Below are 17,253 nucleotides of genomic sequence, written 5' to 3' on the forward strand. Positions count from 1 at the left end.
TAGAAGAGGGGAGGATGTGTGCTGGGAAGTTCTCCAGTGGTGACTGGTTAGGTCTGGGAATGGGCCTTGCTGAAAAAAACCACTGTACAGCCCGAAAAGAAGTCGGACAGGTGAACCTCCTTCGCTGAAGCTTCTAGAACCAGAGCCCTAGGCAGGTGTGGCCCAAGTACAGCCCGTCTCCTCCTCTTCCTCAGAGGTTGTGGCGCGTTACCGGAAGTTGTAGGGCGGGGCGGGTGGTGCATTACGGAAGTCGCAGGGTGGGGCGGAGCCTGTGCTGCGGCGCGGTTGGGTGATATGGCGACCGAGGGAGACGTGGAGTTGGAGTTGGAGACCGAGACCAGTGGTCCGGAGAGGCCTCCTGAAAAGCCACGAAAGCATGACAGTGGTGCGGCAGACCTGGAGAGAGTCACCGACTATGCGGAGGAGAAGGAGATCCAAAGTTCCAACCTGGAGACGGTGAGGTTGGCCGGGAGCCTGTGTAATTGGGCTGAGAGCAGAGGGGGCTCCAAGGCTGTAACTGGAAACCCCGCTTCAGGATGGGGTCTCGCTTCAGGATGGGGTCTCGATCCCGATGGTGGGAGGAGGCAAGAGGGAAGCCAAACCATCACTGGGACCTGCGGTTTGCAGAAAGGAGTTTGCTGGAGATTGGGTTTAAAGTGGGCCTCAGGAGCACAGAATTGAATTAAATTGGACTTGGTTCCTGATAAACTCATTGAATACACACCTGCCTCGCTTGTTAATGGCTTTTTATATTAGGACTTGTGGGTAGCAGAGCAGTAACTAGATGTCTTTCCTATAGGCCATGTCCGTGATTGGAGACAGACGTTCTCGGGAGCAGAAAGCTAAACAAGAGCGGTAAGTCCTCTGCATACAGTCAGGCCTACCAGTCCCTTTTTACCCCAGCAAAAATGAAAGCCGTGATTAAGCCTTTGTATTGAATACCTTGTATCGTTCAACTCTGTTACCAGTTCTTGTAGGTCTAAAGTTTACAACCTTATTGGTAGAAGGAAAGGCCTCTTGGCAACACCTACTGTCTGCTTAAAGACTTCAGGGGAGAGGGTAGGAGTCATTTTGTATTTTCACTCAACAGTGTTTATCAAGAGTCATTTATTTGTGACTCCCAGCTGGGAATGATCCTTCATGGGAGTTTATGGTGGAGGCAGAGAATGAGGACTAATATACCTGAATATTTTTAGGGAGAAGGAACTGGCAAAAGTCACCATCAAGAAGGAAGATCTGGAGCTCATAGTGAGTAGTGATGCCTAACTAGTACATGGGTAGGGGAGGTTACTTTGCCTAATTTAGGTGGTTTCCTGAAACAAATAGAGTCAGCATGTTTTGGTGGCACATGAATGCCAGAGAGGCGGCTTAGGTAACATCACTGATCCTTTTCCTGCAGATGACAGAGATGGAGATCTCACGAGCAGCAGCAGAACGGAGCTTGAGGGAACACATGGGCAACGTGGTAGAGGCTCTTATTGCTCTAACCAACTGATTTGTGCTTTCTCGGACCTACCCACTGGATTAATTTATTGCAATAAAGATGTCTTTTTTTGCAGTTTTATCATCTTGGATTAAGTGCAATGTATATTGTATTGTATTGTGGGAAATTTACATGTTGGAGTATAACTGAATTTAAGTGACCCCCACCCTACCATACCTCACAGCCGTTAATGAACCTATGTGAAGGATCAGTTTAGAAGAGCATTTTATATTCAGATGCAAGTGCTAAGTGGCATTCATTAGACTAGATCTCACTCAGCAATATTCAAGGTACATTTGGAGCAAAGTTACTGTACCTCGTGGCATATGCTGCCTAGGAACCACCGTATTTAGATGTAAGTCAGGAACCCAGTTCATAAGCTACTTTGAGTTAGAATTTAGGTACTGGAAGTGGGTACATGGTAAGACAATAGAAGATATCAAAGTTCAGGTCATACATGGAATTAATCAGATTTTTATTTACTGAAATTGATTTTAATCTTTGAATTCTGAACCGTGACACTGATACCCTACATTCTGTTTTCTATCCTGAAGAGAGAATAAACTTTAAAAGTTGATCAACTTTGACCCTGACCAGCGTGGCTCAATAGTTGGTTGAGTATTGTCCTGCAAAGTGAAAGGATACTGGTTTGATTCCTGGTCAGGGGACATGCCTGGGTTGCGGGCCTGGTCCCTGGTTGGGACATGTGCTAGAGGCAATTGATTTGATGTTTCTCTTCCTTTCTCCCTCCCTTCCCCTCTCTCTAGAAATAAAATATATATAAAAAAAATTGATCAACTTTGGCCAAGTTATCCTTGCTGAGCTTTTGTCTCGTGAACTGTAAAATGATACATACCAGAAAGGTTGTTCTAAGAGCTGATGAGCTGGTGAATGCGAAAAGCTTGGCCTAGTACCTGCTTCAGAGTAAAAACTCAAATAGCAGCTATAAATCTGTTCCTAAGAGTTTCATGCACTTATTTTCATTTTGGTTCTAGGATGATTCTTAGATTATATTCTTCTGGCACACACAACAGTGGTTTAAATTCATCTTTATGTGTTTGTTATCTTACAATAATTACTTGCACTTGTATTTTTATTGTAGGAGTTTATGATTTATGAGTGATTTTCCCAGTGGGGCATTTAAAGGATATGAACAAACCTCAGCCTTTCTTATTTTCTCATGCAATTGAGAGGTAGCCTTCCTGCTGGTTAAATGTCTTTTCTTATAACCCCTAGGACTCCTCATGCTCTGCCATGTACATGGTAGTTATGTAGTAAATATTAAGTGGTAAAATCATGAATTTAGCATGATGTCACTGCACTGCAACTCAACACTGTGCCCTCCTTGATATATGAGCTGGGCATATACAAGACAATTAAGAAGGCAAAGACAGCTACTTAATGCATTTGCTCATGGAATAAATCTGGGTGCCAGTAAGAATACAGCCTGTCTATAGAGTCTGTGTTTGTTTCTGAGATCAAAGGAGATGATTAACGTGTGAAACACCATTTGTCTAACAGTTCTCTGCTGACTTTATTTTAGTTAACAGGTAGATACTTGTCAGCCTGCACATTTTATTTCTAGTATCAAGCTCAAAAAGTCTCTTGGCATGTGATTCTTTTATTTCTTGACATATACATAAATGGATTAAAAAGTATGTTCACCTAGAAAAACGGACTCCAGCCAAAAAAGCAAAACAGGTTTTTCAATGTGCTTAGATTTCTTGTAAGGTAGAAATAATGCACTGTCCACTTATATACCCATGTTTCTGACCCAAGCTAAGCAGCTGGAAAAAGAAACTTGGAACAGTCCCAAGTGAATTTTGGAAGCCAGAACAATGATGAAACCTAAGATTTCTTAGAAATAGTTATAAGTGGGGATAATCCTACCTGGATAGTACTTTTCTATGGGTTTCTCAGCATAAGTCCAAACCTCACAAAAGCACCTTCAAAGACTGGGCTGCCCAGTGTCACAAGTATGGCAGTAGTTCCAACAGGGTGCATACGTGGGCCATCATGTAAATAACGGTAAAAGCAAATTAAGGACCAGACGCCGAGATGTCCCCTTGTGTCTCATGGATGGAAGAATAAGTATTTGAACTTTAAGTAGTTTTCCGTTTCTTGGCAGATGGCCGTTCAAATACATCTCGTACCCCAGCTGCCTTTTGTTTAAAGAACTTTGTGTTCTGAGCACTCTCTTGGCCCCATGCTGAGTCAAAGGAGGTGGTATCCTGATCTACAAGGTGGGTGTATTTGGTACGACCGGAACGCCCAAAGTTCTTGACCTGAGGGAAGAACAGATGAGTTACAGTACCAAACATATCATATCCCAGCCCTCAATATATTACTTTCTCATGTTATTAAGGTACCCCGTACCTGCATGACTTTGGGAAGAATGGTTTTGTTGAAATGATCCTCCAGGGTAGGTGCACTGAAATCTCTCTTATATACTTCTTCATCCTCATCCTGTAGAAAAGAGTCTTATTAACCTTTTGGTTTTATTTGCCATATATTCAAACCACAAATTTATGAAACTATGACAAGGAATGCAAAGAAAGTACTGAACCTTATCTTCAGAGCATACATCTAGTTGAGGTTAAACACTCCTTTCTTTTATGTTCTTTTTTCTTCCTAAGTGTAGACATTTCCTGAAGGTTGGCTATATTCTGTCTGCACTCACTATGTTCATTCACTCATATGACTTTAACTGTTACAGGACTTGGACATCTCTGATTCTGAATTTTCTACTTCCCACTAGCTTGAATATTCTGTTGGGATTTCAAACTCACATCCAAAGTGAAAATCATTTTCCCAACCATGCTAAAAATCAGCTACTTCCTGATTCAACTTTCTGTTAACAGGACCAACGTTCTCTCAATAACCTAGATTCAAAATTTGAGTAATCTTTGTGCAGATTTATCAGTTGCTACTTAAAATTCTCATCACTTGGGTTATCATAGTTTTGCTTTGCAATCAATCTTACACACTGCCAGTGGATTAATGTTTCTAAAACAACTCTTAAATCTCTACCTTGCTCAAAAACTTTCAAGCTTCTCTATTTTATTTTTTTAAATTTTTTTCTTTAGAGATTTGACAGAGAGAGAAAGGAACACAGAAAGAAAAACATCAATTTGTTGTTTCATTATTTATGCATTCATTGGTTGAGTCTTGTATGTGCCCCCACCAGGGATTGGACCTGTACCTTTGGCATATGAGCACGATGCTCTAACCAAGTGAGCTACTGTATTTTGCCACGTATGGTGCACACCTTTATACCCAAGTTTTTGAGGGAAAAATAAGGATGTGTATTATACATGGGTATAATAACCCCATGCATAGTGCACACAAAAATATGGGTACGTGTTATACACAGGAGTGCATTACACACAGCAAAATATGGTAACTGGCCAGGGCCTCTATTTTATTACACAATTCCTCTGTGTACTAGCAAGGCCAAACACTGTATGGCCTTAATCTACCTCTCCTTTCCTTTCTACTTTCTGTTACAGATGATACTTTCTGCCTCTACTCCTGGTCCCTTCATCTGGAATGTCCTCCCACCACCAAGTGTCAGAAAGTCTATACATTAAATGCCACCTCCTTTATATTACACTTTTCAGTCTTCTACCAAATATAACATCTCCGTCTTCACAAGTCCCACAGTACTTTTTCACTTTCCTTACATACAGTATTTTTTTGCCTTAGCTTCATTTTTATATTGTAAGCATTCTGAGTGTTAAATAGTGTCCTTTACACAGTAAAAGCTCAAAAGGTTATTTACTTAATGAACTATATAAGTACAGAGAATAGTTTCAGATCAACCAGATTATAGACATATGTGGTGAAGGCATTGAAAGAGCACCATCTTGGTTAAGGAAAGCTTCATGAGAGCTGAGTCCTTTAACCAACCATACTTTTGGAGTATTCTTTTCCCTTCACTATAGAAAGGCCCAGTTTAAAGGTAGGACAATTAAACCATTTTTGTGAGATCTACTTTTCTCCTGTTGGAGCCTAAGAGTCCCTCATTTAATCTCAGAAGCCATTTCAACTTCACTCTCCCTGTGTAGATGGAAGACTTGGTATTTGAGGATATGCACCAAGACTTTCAAAGAAACCTTATGTATCTTAGCCAGCCAGCAATACACTTCTCTAAGAAGCTTAATTATCAAAGCCGCTGAAATGCTTAAGCAATACTTCATGACTTTGAAGCACTATAACAAGTAATTCGTAATTTCTACCAACTCCAATGTAGAAAAACTATATAAAAAGCAAACATTTCTTGCTGAGTGGACAGACACCGATTTTGGAGAGAAATAAGGAACCCTACACTGAAGATTTAATTTTTTTTTTTTTACTGGTATCTGCAGTAAAAGATAGGAATTTAGCTGCAGTTGGGTCTGGTACACAACATTTAAAAAAGCTAGTCTAAGTTTTTGATACAGTCTCCTTTAACATTAAGAAATAATTTAAGCTACACCGTATTAAAATAAATGCAATCAATGTTCCCATTCCTTACATTGGGAGTAAAAGGGAGAAAATTGTACTTGAACAATGATTAAAATAAAAAAAATAAAAAAAAAAATGTTTCCATTCCCTTTCTGACTATCTCTGTATTAAGAAATTGTTCTTACTAATACAAATAATTTGGAATAAGTCATTGTTACTTTATGCAGAATTAACACATATTTTGGTCTTTACATAAAAAATAAGATGACATTATATGCAATGATTAGATAATTAAACTTTTTCTGTGTGTTAGGTTAAGTCACTTTGTCAGCTCAGAATGAAGTGAATTGAACTTTTGCCATGCAAATACAAGTTCATGTGAAACTATTTGCAGAGCCTGGTTTGTGCATAACCAGAATTTCTCACTTGGCTATGAATAATAATACCTAAGTGTTTTTGAGTACCTAAAATAGTCTAGCATCTACACTGATTACTAGGTCTCTATTTTCAGTTCCTCAATTCTTCTATTACATCATTTCCTCCTTCTGGGAGCTGGGGCCAAAAGAGAGAACAGTTGCTGCAACTTCTAATGTCCTGTTGCTAGTAGGTTTCTCTGTTGGATTCATATTCTTCACAGGCAAAAGGCAAAGGAGAAAGTTGACCAATGGCTGGCAAGTGGAAGTAACATTCCAGAACCAGTTTATTCTTGGGGGGGGGGAAGATTTCAAAGCTTCTGAATTATTCCTACTGAACAACTTTCTCTTTCCCTTTTCATTTCTTACCATGAAGAAGGCACCCCGGTGATAGTACTTCTGTAAGAACTTGTATTTGCCCTTAACAGCTTTGTTGGTAATAACTTTGCCATTTGCTCGAAGCTCAGCTCGCCTCTCTTCCTCAGTAAGGTTTCGCATGCGTTCAATTTCTGCTTTCTCCTTCTCAAGCCTGTTTAGAGAACAAAACTATTAGCATCATTCCAGCTTCAGAAAGACCTAATTATAGGAGTATAAGACAGTCCTATCTCTTTCAAGCATTATTCAACTTAAAAAAAATTATTATGGAGGGAGGAAGGGAGAGATGGAAAGAAACATCAAGTTGTTGTTCTGCTTATTTATGCATTCACTGGTTGCTTCTTTTTTTGTGTGTGGTTGAAAAGGTTTTGTTTTTACTTAAATTATTTGTTAAACTTTAATTATCCAAAGAGTTTACACAAGCATCCAGATTTCCAACTTCTCATGAAAAATCAGAAGCTATGGCACTCCAGGCCTGCCATCCATTGTCAGCTAGATCTAAGTAATGGCTGCCCTGGGTAGACAGGCCTGGTGCTCTCTAGTCTACCATAGCCCCTCCCGGCACACTGTCCTCATAACTTCCCTGCCTGGTCCTGGAAAGCACCCAAGTGTGTGACCTCTGGCTTAGATAAGGGCCACTGGGAGATGTGGGCTCTACTAGTGAAATCCACTTGTAGCTTCAGCAGTTAATGCAGAATTCTGGAAGGAGCTGGCTATTTCTAGGAATTGCTCTCATGGTATTTTAGCAAACTATGTCAGATATACTTATGGCTTTCCTATTAAAAGTAAGCTTTTGCTTTGTTTACTTCTGATTACCCTCTAGGCAACTACTATATAAGGCCAACATCATTTCCATATGATTCCACTTAAGACAGCACCTCTGTGCCAAGGCATTTGGTTGACTTGTGGTTGGCCTGAGTGTGGTTCCAGTCAATTTACAAACACAATTTAATGACCCATTTTCAACCTTACCAGCAATGTGAATGAGAGTTGGTAAGGAGATGAAGCCAGGCAGAACCATCAGGACCTTTAGCCTGGGGCTCCAGGGGCCCCTTCCCCATGGACTCAGTGAGGTAGGATCTGGGAGGTACCGATTGCTTCTCATATGTGCCCTGACCACAGATGGAACCCCTAACCTTGGCACATCGGGATGATGCTCTAACCAAATGAGCTACCCAGCCAGGGCCTATTCACTTTTTAAAATTCTAGTCATTGCCTGTTAGGAATCAAGATCAGGAGCTCAATAAATAAAAATGTGAGGTGGTCTTCATTATGCTTGCAAGATCAGGTATTGCATACTTACAAAAGTTGATTCCAGCCTTTTTTGAGGTTTAGACATACTGTTTAATTTCACAATATTACCAATCCCCTAAAAAGCCACTCAGCTTAGAAAAAAACCCAGAATTTAAAATAACTGTGTAACACTTAATATTATGTGTGCTTACATATCACAAACCAAGGATTACCATCATTAATTAGATTGAAGGGACTTGAACCTTTTTTGGAGGGAGTGGGGGTAGTCACAGATCCCCTTTCTCCAGAAAAATGCAAGTATACACATACTTTTGCATACTATTTTAAAGGGTACGCGGACTCCATGAAGTCCAAGATAAAAACCTTAGAAATTGCAGGCCAGGAACAGAGTTTTCTATTGATGGTTTCCCACTGTAACCTGGGATTACTCTTTCATTCTTACTCATTTTCAGGAATGGGTGGTGCAGCTCAGAAATGATTCTGCTCTAACATAGTGAGTGTGTTAGATTATTTAAATGCCATAAATTCTTCCCCTCACAGTATGTATGACCCTTTGCAGAAGTGACATGAGAACCTCCAAAGATCTTGTCAGCTTCCTCCTTTGTACTCTTGGAATCCTGCCCCAAGACTGTTATGTCAGGAAGCTAGTCTAGCCTACTGAAGAAGGGACCTGGCTGGTGTGGCTCAGTGGACTGAGCACCAGCCTGCAAACCAAAAGGTTGCCAGTTAATTCCCTGTCGGCACATGCCTGGGTTGTGGGTCAGGTCCCCAGCTGAGGGTGAGCAAGAGGCAATCAATTGATGTTTTTCTCATACATCAATGCCCCCCTCCACTTTCTCCCTCCCTTCTCCTTTCTCTGAAATAAATAAATAAAATATTTTTAAAAAACCACCACCACCACCACCAACAAAAAAAAAACAACAGAAGAAGGGAGGCATTCTAGCTGATATTCCACACCAGCTACCAGACATGTGAGTGAAGAAATTTTGGACTTTCTAGCTCACTTAGTCCTTCAATTGGATGCACCTACATTAAGAGAGCCCAGGTGATATGAGCAGAGGTACTGTTTGGCCAACCCTCAAAATTTTGAGAAATAATCAGTTGTTCTGAGTCACTTAATTTTGGATTAGGTGGTAATGCAACAATAGAAAACTGGTAACAATGAATAACTTCTGTGTGTCTACTAGGAAACTAAAGGGAATATTAGTTGGCACTCTATCATGAAGAAACACTGACAAAGTGTGTTTCTTTTCCCTGATTTTAACAGCCACATTCCAATGACAGAAACTCACCCAGTTGCAGGAACCATAAAGAATGCTAGAATGGAACTCAGAGTAGATGTCGAGCCTCAGAGCTATTCTACTAAAAATTTGTCCCATTAGCAGTATTAAACTCTAGGACCATTACTCACGCTTCTCGATCTTCTCTGTCCCTCTTGATTCTCTTTAGCTCCCGGACTTTCCATGCCTCATATTCCTCCTCATCGTTTTCATCATCAGTATTCAGTGCATCCAATGCAGCCAGGGATCGTTTGTTCTCCTCCAGCTCTTTCTTGGTCTCCTCTTCTACAATCTGGATAGGGAGAACAATTCAACTGTTGGACTTCCTTATTCTCTTCAGACAAACTAAGAACACTACTCCTTGCACTCAATCTTCACAGCCGCTCCTAGTACCTTGAGTGTGTATTTGCGCCTCTCCTCAGCCATGCGTTTTGCCTCTTGCTCCAGCTCCTTCTGTTTTAATGCTTCAGCCTCACGCTCTTGAACTGTTACTCGGTCCTTCCTATGGTGCAGAGGTCCTGTTATTTCCCAAAGCTCTTAGAGTGGAACTGTTCCCCTAAATCAAGTCCTGTCCAAATTAGAGAAAGACGATCTCTGGCTCTATTATTTGCAAAGAGCCAAAAATGGGAGTTGTACCAGGTCTTTAGAACATCAAAATTCCATTCATCTTTACGAACTGGTTGAATAGCAAGGAACCTGCTAGACTGTAGTAGTAGGATTTCTAGCCATTAGGAAAGGAATAGGAATTTGCTCTTTAAGCTTAATTTTGTGTTTAAAATAATGTAAGATCTTGGGTGGATATGTGCTCTTTAATTGGAGATGTGAAAAGAAGCTCAGGCAATCTCCTAACACCAAGATATTCCTCACCAAATACCATGCAGAACTAGGGCACTGGGCAGAAGACTTTCACTTAGTGCTTACATTTCAAAACAACATGAGGTAGGAAAGAGGCCTCTATCTTCAGACCTAGAAAGCAGAAACTGTAGATTCAGGACTGTTTGTGAGGTACTTACTTTCGAATGAAGACTGGCTTCAGGCGAGGCTCCATCTCATCCTCACTGTCTGTGTATTCCTCATACTCAGATTCGGACTCGGACTCCTCCCCAGAACGTCCCTCATCTTCCACTTCCATGACTTCCATCTCTTCATTTTTTCTCTCCTGTGCTCGCTGACGCATCATGCCACGACGCCGTTCTATTTCCTATCAAGTCATATGTTGAAGCCATTAAGCCAAATGGCCCATGCTGTTAGGTGGCTTTATTTTACCCCTCATCAAGCTCAACAAACTTTGATCTGAGTAAATGCACCTTAGCACCATTGTATTTTCAATCCTATTCCCAACAGAGAACCCTGGTTTAGAGTTCTGCCAAAAGCAGTGATCTTGTGCCTTCAGGGCTTCAAGAAAGCAAGCAGCACAGGCCTCAGCTTTTTCTTGTACCCAGAAAGAATTTCCCATTTTACTTTACTATATACCTCATCATCAATTTCTTCTTCCTCTTCTTCACTGCTATCTTCTCGTTCCATGCGCCAAGCATCTCCTTCTACTTCCGAGTCACTTTCTCCTACCACTTCAGGTTCCACTATTTTCCGATGTCGAGCCAGTCTAAAAAACAGTATCTCCAAGTATAACACCAATGCTATAAAAATGAAGGCGCTCAACCACTTTTCTCTAGTCATAGAGCACATGGACATTATGGCTTTTAAAAAAATTAATATTGAAGCCTCGAGATGGTCAAAGAGGTGCCAATTAAAGAAACTAATTCAAAATGTCAGAGCAAATAGTCAAGTTGGACCTAAAACATTAAATGTATGCTGAGGCATGCTGGGGCACTACAACAAACTTATATGGGTGCACTGGGATATGTTTTATAGTTCGAGGTGGCTCATAGTTTTAATATTAGATCAAACCGTTTCCTTTCAATAGCATCCTATCTTTGTGAAACTGGATTTTTGGTCACTGCTGTGACAAAAAGCAGTGTGTGAGAAGAACTACATGAAAATCAGTATCGAACAAGAAATGACAGTGATAGTGCCCGTTTGATTCCAAGGTTTGAGAGGTTGTTAGTGTCTAAGAGGCACACAAATCCCACTAGTAAGTAACTGTGGTTCTATAAAAATGAAGTAAAAATGTTTTTTCTTTTATGTGTATTATATTTTTCAAATGGCTAAGGTGTTAGGATATAAATATGTATTACATTTTTGGAGCTAACTCCTTAACAAAATAAACAGAACTGCTTGGTCCTTGGGGTTCTGTGGAAAAATTCCTGAGGCAATATGCACTATGAAAGTTTGGGATCTCTGGCCTGCCCTGTAACGTAATGTCTCAAACAATACACAATACACAAAATCCCTGATGGGAGGTTCCCTTTCCTACGTGAGACCATTTATCAAGCCTTTTTTCTACTTCAGTATAATTTCCCTTTATTAGCCTTTTAAATAAGTGGATAAAACCAATGTTTCAACTTTTATAAAACATCTTTGTTAAAAAGACTCCCTTCAACAAACCAACAAATGATCTGTGTTTTCTATTCCCTTAATGAATTAGTTTGGGCCCTTAGACCAGTGGTAACCTGCTGTTTACTGGTTGCCACTTAATGGCTGTAAACCTTGGTCATGTTATTTTCCTAAATCCTTTGTGTCTCAGTTTCTCATTTGTAAAATGGGTATAATAGTACCTACCTTGTAAGGTTATTGTGTCGATTATAAAAATTAGTAAATGTAATGTACACAGAACAGTGCCTGACAGAGTAAGTACTATTCAAGCATTAGCTATTGTTGTTGTTGTTGTTCTTATTTATTAGCCTGTAGGGTTCAGGTCCAGGAAAACAGAACCCTAGTTATTACCTTTCTTCCACATCTTCACTAATACGGTTCTGCAGACGCCGTAGCCGAGGGTCGCTAGATGAATCCTCCTCCTGTTCCTCAGGCTCTGCTTCTTGTTCTTTGGCTTTCTTGATGAACTGAAATTCTTCATCTTCCTCATCTGAGGACTCCATAGGGGCATAGTCTGGCCTCTTTCCCGACACATAACGTTTTACCTTCACTTTTTCCATCGAAATCTCACCTGGGTAAGAAAGATAACTTATTATGTTTCAGTAGCCTCTTACCTAAAGTCCTTAAACCACTGGCCTTTGTGGGTAGAGCGCTATGTCCCTTGTACATAAGAGTTCAGGAAGGAGAAGGAGCGCGCTACTACCCAACCATCTATTCATCTAATGATATTTACCTACAAAGGTCAAGTTGTGGAAAAGTATTCTTGTGAATGCCAACACTAATGATAATGAGGCCTAGCTTGGGTACAATGAAGTAGAGGAAAGCGAGCAGTCAAACAATAGGAAAAAGCACCCCCCCCCCACAAAGGCAGACTATGGCCATCACAAAGTTATGCTATTCCACCTCAACTATATCCTTAAATAAATTTAGTAACAGTGCCCAGCAGACAGTAAGGGTGATTTAAGTGGGAACATAAAGTTAAAATGCTGCTCAGTCATTATTTTAGTTCCACTGGAGTTTTCCATGGCAGCCTTCATAATATATGTATTACCACATAACTCAATTTTCTAATCTTATCTATTTCTACCTTCTTTTAGCTTATGAGCTATCAAGCCTGCAAGTGTAGCTAATCTCGCTCTTACAAATACCAACAATTTCAGTGAATGGAGAATGAAAACTAACCAACCCATTTTATAAGATTTGAATATGTCCTTGACAACCAAATTGGGCAGTTCAAAGGAAAACTTTAGGTAGATTCAGTTGTGAACATAAATATAAAAATACTAGATAACATAATAGCAAATGTACTCCAACAGTGTAAACACTAACAAAAAAACCTCTTAAGCCATCATGACCTAGTAGGATTCAGCCTAGAGCTTCAAGGATGACTTAACTTTGGAAAATTCATAGGGCAAAGGGTAATGTAAGATTTAAAGTTTATACAGTTTAAGTCACATAATCTTAAAAATAGATACAAACATTATACTTAATAATAAAATAATAAAACATTAGAAGCAGTCTTTTAAAAAACAGTGGGCATTCCTACATTGTCCATATCATTCCTTCTAGTTAACATTTTATTATGGCCCCAATTAGGGCAATAAGAAAAGGAGATAAAACATAAGGCTTGAAAAGGAAGAACTGCCATAATTTTTACACCATATGATCATCTACATAGAAAAAAAACAAGATAATAAATGAACAAACTAACAGAATTCAGGAAGAATGCTGGATAAAAATAAGTGTATCTACATTAGCCACATATATAATTCAAAAATAAGTTTAAAATACCATTGATAATAGCAACTAATCTATAAAATTTTAATGTGATTCAATTAAAAGTTGTTCCCAGGCAGAGTCTAAAATCACGTGGAAGGGCAGGAGCCAAGGCAATTCTGAAGAACAAGGTAAGGTCAAAGACCTTAACAGATGCCTCACCAAAGAAGATATACAGATGGCAAATAAGCATATAAAAATGCCTCACATCATATGTCATCAGGGAAATACAAATTCACACAACGATAAGATACCACTACACACCTATTAGAATGGCCAAAATCCAGGGCTCTGACATTAAATACTTGCAAGGGTGTGAAACAACAGGAACTCTCACTCATTGCTGGTGGGAATGCAAAATGGTACAGCTACTTAGGTAAGCCTACACTTATACAACCCAGCAACTGCAGTTCTTGGTATTTACCCAAATGAGTTAAAAATATGTCCACACAAAAGCCTACACACTGACATTTATTGCAGCTTTGTTCATAATAGCTAAAACTTGGAATCAATGAAGATGTCCTTCCTTAGGTGAGTGGATAAACTATGGTACATCAATACAATGGACTATTACTCAGCACTTAAAAAAAGAAAACAACAATGAGAGAGTTATCAAGCCATGAAAGAAAAGACATGGAGGAACCTTAAATGTATATTACTAAGTGAAAAAAGTGAATACCCAAAGGTTATATACTGTATGATTCCAAATGCATAACATTCTGGAAAAGGTAAAATTATAAAGATAGTAAAAAGATCAGTGTCTGCCAGGAGTTGGGTGTGTGGGAGGGATGGATAGGCAGAACACAGATTTTTAGGTCAGTGAAAATACTGTGTATGACACCATAGTGATGGATACATTTTCCCAAACCGACTGAATGTACAACACTATGAGTGAACATTAATGGAAACTATGGACTCTGGGTAATTATGATGTATCAAGGTAGGCTCATCAGTTGTAATAAATATATTACCCTGGCAGAAATACGGGAAATCTCTGTATCTTTCCCCCAATTTTGCTGTGAACCTAAAATTGCTCTAAAAAAATAAATAAAACCAGAAGAATAAAGTAAGGTGGGGTGGAAAGGGTTTTTTTTTTTTTTAAATCCTCACTTAAGAAAATTTTTTTCATTGCTTTTAAAGAGTAAGGGAGAGAGAAACATCAATGCAAGAGAGAGAAGAATCAATTGGTTGCCTCCTGTATGTGGCTGGACCAGGGCTCAAACCCACAACCTAGGTATACATGTGCCCTGATGGGGAATCAAACCTGCAACCTCTTGGTCACAGGACAACACTCCTAACCCAGTCACACCTGACAGGGCTAGGGAGTGGGAAGTGTTTTTATACAGATTGCAAGGCTCATTTAAATTTATAGTAATTAAAACAATATGTCATTGACTCAAGAGGTACATACAGACCAGTGGAACAGAGTAGAGATCAGAGAAACAAACCTACATGAGAACTTGGTATATTACAGAGTGACATTAAAAAGCAGTGGAGAATGGGTGGGCTAGTCAAACAATGGAGTAGTAGGGACAAATGGCTAACTGTAAGGTAAACAGCAAAATTAGATCTTTGACACCCACACACAAAATATTCTGGATGGATTAAAGTTCCAAGTGTGAAAAACATCTTAAACATATACATCCCTGGACTATAAGCTCCTCAATTTAGAGTCTGTATTGCACAAATGTGTATCTGATTCTATTTAGTATTATACAAACACTAAGATAATAGAAAATCTTTGTAATTTGAATATTTATGATCTCAGTGTAAGGAAAGGATTTCTTAATATAATAAACAGCACAAACCATAAAAGATAAAATTGATAATCTGATAACACTAAAACTAAAAAATGCCTGTGTAACAGAACACTACACAATTAAAAAAACAAACCCCAAACTGGGTAATATTACAGATTTGGGAAGTATAAAAACAAACCAAATGGGTAAATGACAGAAACAGGTAATTCACTGAAGAGAACACCTAGGGAGCTGAAAATATCTGAACAAGAAGATGCCTAAACTTACTAGCAATCAGGGAAATGCAAATTAATATTTCACACCCATTGGACTGAGCAAAAATGTAAAAATCTCAAAAAATCATGAAATCAAGTGTGTAGATAAATACATGGGGAAATAAAAACTTCATGCTCTTACTGTGGAGAACAACTGGCAATAGGTAGTTAAGTTGATGATGAACTACTGGGAGTCTACACCAGAGAAATTCTTACACAGATGTACTAAAGAAATACCTTTAAAAGTGACAATTGCAGCACTGATTGTAATAGGAGAAAAAAATAACACAACCATCCCTCAGTAGGAAATAAATTGTCGTTTAACTATACAATAGAATTCACAGTTAAAAATGAATAAATTACATCTATATGTATCCAAAGGATACTTTACATGTTTAATTAAAAAAAGAGACAAGTTGCCCATGGATAGGTACAGTATATTTAAAAAACAACAACAAATGCCCCCCCCCCCCCCGATATTATTTTCCAAAATCCTTACTGGAAAAACTCTTTGACTCTTTATTCTGACTACCACAAACAGATACTGTGTTCCTTCTTCCATCTGCACTCACTGGAATTATACCATTCTCTTTTTTTTTTTTAAAGATTTTATTTATTTATTTTTAGAGAGGGAAGGGAGGGAGGGAGAGAGAGAGAGAGAGAAACATCAATGTGCGGTTGCTGGGGGTTATGGCCTACAACCCAAGAATGTACCCTGGCTGGGAATCGAACCTGGGACACTTTGGTTCCCAGCCCGCGCTCAATCCACTGAGCTACGCCAGCCAGGAAAATTATGCCATTCTTTAAGGGTCAACTTAAGTGCCACCTTCTTCAAAAAGCTTTGATTACCTCAATCCGAAGAAATTATTCCTTCTCTGCTCTCACAGAGCCTGGTTTCACCTATGTGACAGGTATTACAGATGTGAAAGACCTCTTTTTGAATATCCCAAGTCTACTAGAATATGAGTTCCTTAAGGTTAGAGGCACTATCTTACACGACTTTGTATTTACTTCAGTAAATACAGTCACTGCGTTGGTTTCAAGTTTAAAAAGTTTAATAAGACATGGTTCCTGCCTCAAGGAAGTTATGAGCTTATTATGTAGTAGAGGGAAACAGACACATAAATACTTATAAGGATAAGAATTATAGAAGCAACATAAATAGAGTGCATGGATAACAAATGAGGGATTATATCCCGCAAAACGCCCCGCAAGCAGCAGGCATTCATTCTGTATTAGTTTTACGAACTGGTGGATGCAAAAAAAGAGGAGTGCTTGCAAAAGGTGAGCATATAAGAAACAAGGAGATAGAAGTGTTCCCCCCGCCCCTCCCCCGGCCTTGGCAACGTGATAGGGTGGGAGAAAGTCGAAGAAATAGGGAGGAAGGTCTTAAGGATCTGCGGGGTTGGGGTGGTCGGCCGGGGTAGGTCTGGAGTATGCTGGGGAAGGAACAGGAAGATCCGATTGGAAAACAGCTCAGCACAGTACCTTTCTCATTACGAACAGGGACGGCTCCAGCCGTGGACTGAATGGGCGGTTGTTTCATGAGTGCGCTTGGGGCCGACATGTTCATGGCTGTCGTGGTACTCCCGAAACTTCACTGATTCCAAACACTAAACACCTACAACGTCAAAGAACAGAAAAAAAGCCCCTCTCCACCTAGAGGAACTGGACGCTGAACCGCGACTGAGGGAAACTTCACTCAAAACCGAGCTAGAA

General features: G+C 39.6%; 2 protein-coding genes across 3 annotated transcripts; one reads left to right on the forward strand and one right to left on the reverse strand.

Annotated features, from left to right (window-relative positions):
• The first annotated feature begins 236 nt into the window (after positions 1-236).
• Positions 237-1,564, forward strand: HYPK (huntingtin interacting protein K). Of its 2 annotated transcripts, XM_045823818.1 has the most exons (4): positions 251-456; positions 800-855; positions 1,197-1,248; positions 1,400-1,564. In XM_045823818.1, exons 1-4 carry the CDS (start codon positions 295-297, stop codon positions 1,493-1,495), a joined length of 366 nt encoding a protein of 121 aa, XP_045679774.1. In that variant the 5' UTR covers positions 251-294; the 3' UTR covers positions 1,496-1,564. The 2 variants fall into 2 exon arrangements, with proteins under 2 accessions (XP_045679775.1, XP_045679774.1); XM_045823819.1 differs by lacking the exons at positions 800-855; positions 1,400-1,564 and having other exon boundaries at positions 237-456; positions 1,197-1,256.
• Positions 1,565-2,992: 1,428 nt separating this feature from the next.
• On the reverse strand, positions 2,993-17,253 carry MFAP1 (microfibril associated protein 1). The gene is made up of 9 exons (XM_045823815.1): positions 17,023-17,253; positions 12,096-12,315; positions 10,725-10,854; positions 10,265-10,452; positions 9,645-9,753; positions 9,383-9,543; positions 6,712-6,871; positions 3,860-3,949; positions 2,993-3,768 (listed from the first exon to the last, which is right to left on the reverse strand). The coding sequence occupies exons 1-9, from the start codon at positions 17,105-17,107 to the stop codon at positions 3,586-3,588; spliced, it is 1,326 nt and encodes a 441-aa protein (XP_045679771.1). The 5' UTR covers positions 17,108-17,253; the 3' UTR covers positions 2,993-3,585.

The sequence above is a fragment of the Phyllostomus hastatus genome, unplaced genomic scaffold (genome assembly GCF_019186645.2).
Source record: "Phyllostomus hastatus isolate PE091 unplaced genomic scaffold, TTU_PhHast_1.1 phas_scaffold_501, whole genome shotgun sequence".
In the NCBI taxonomy this organism is placed as follows: Eukaryota; Metazoa; Chordata; class Mammalia; order Chiroptera; family Phyllostomidae; genus Phyllostomus; species Phyllostomus hastatus.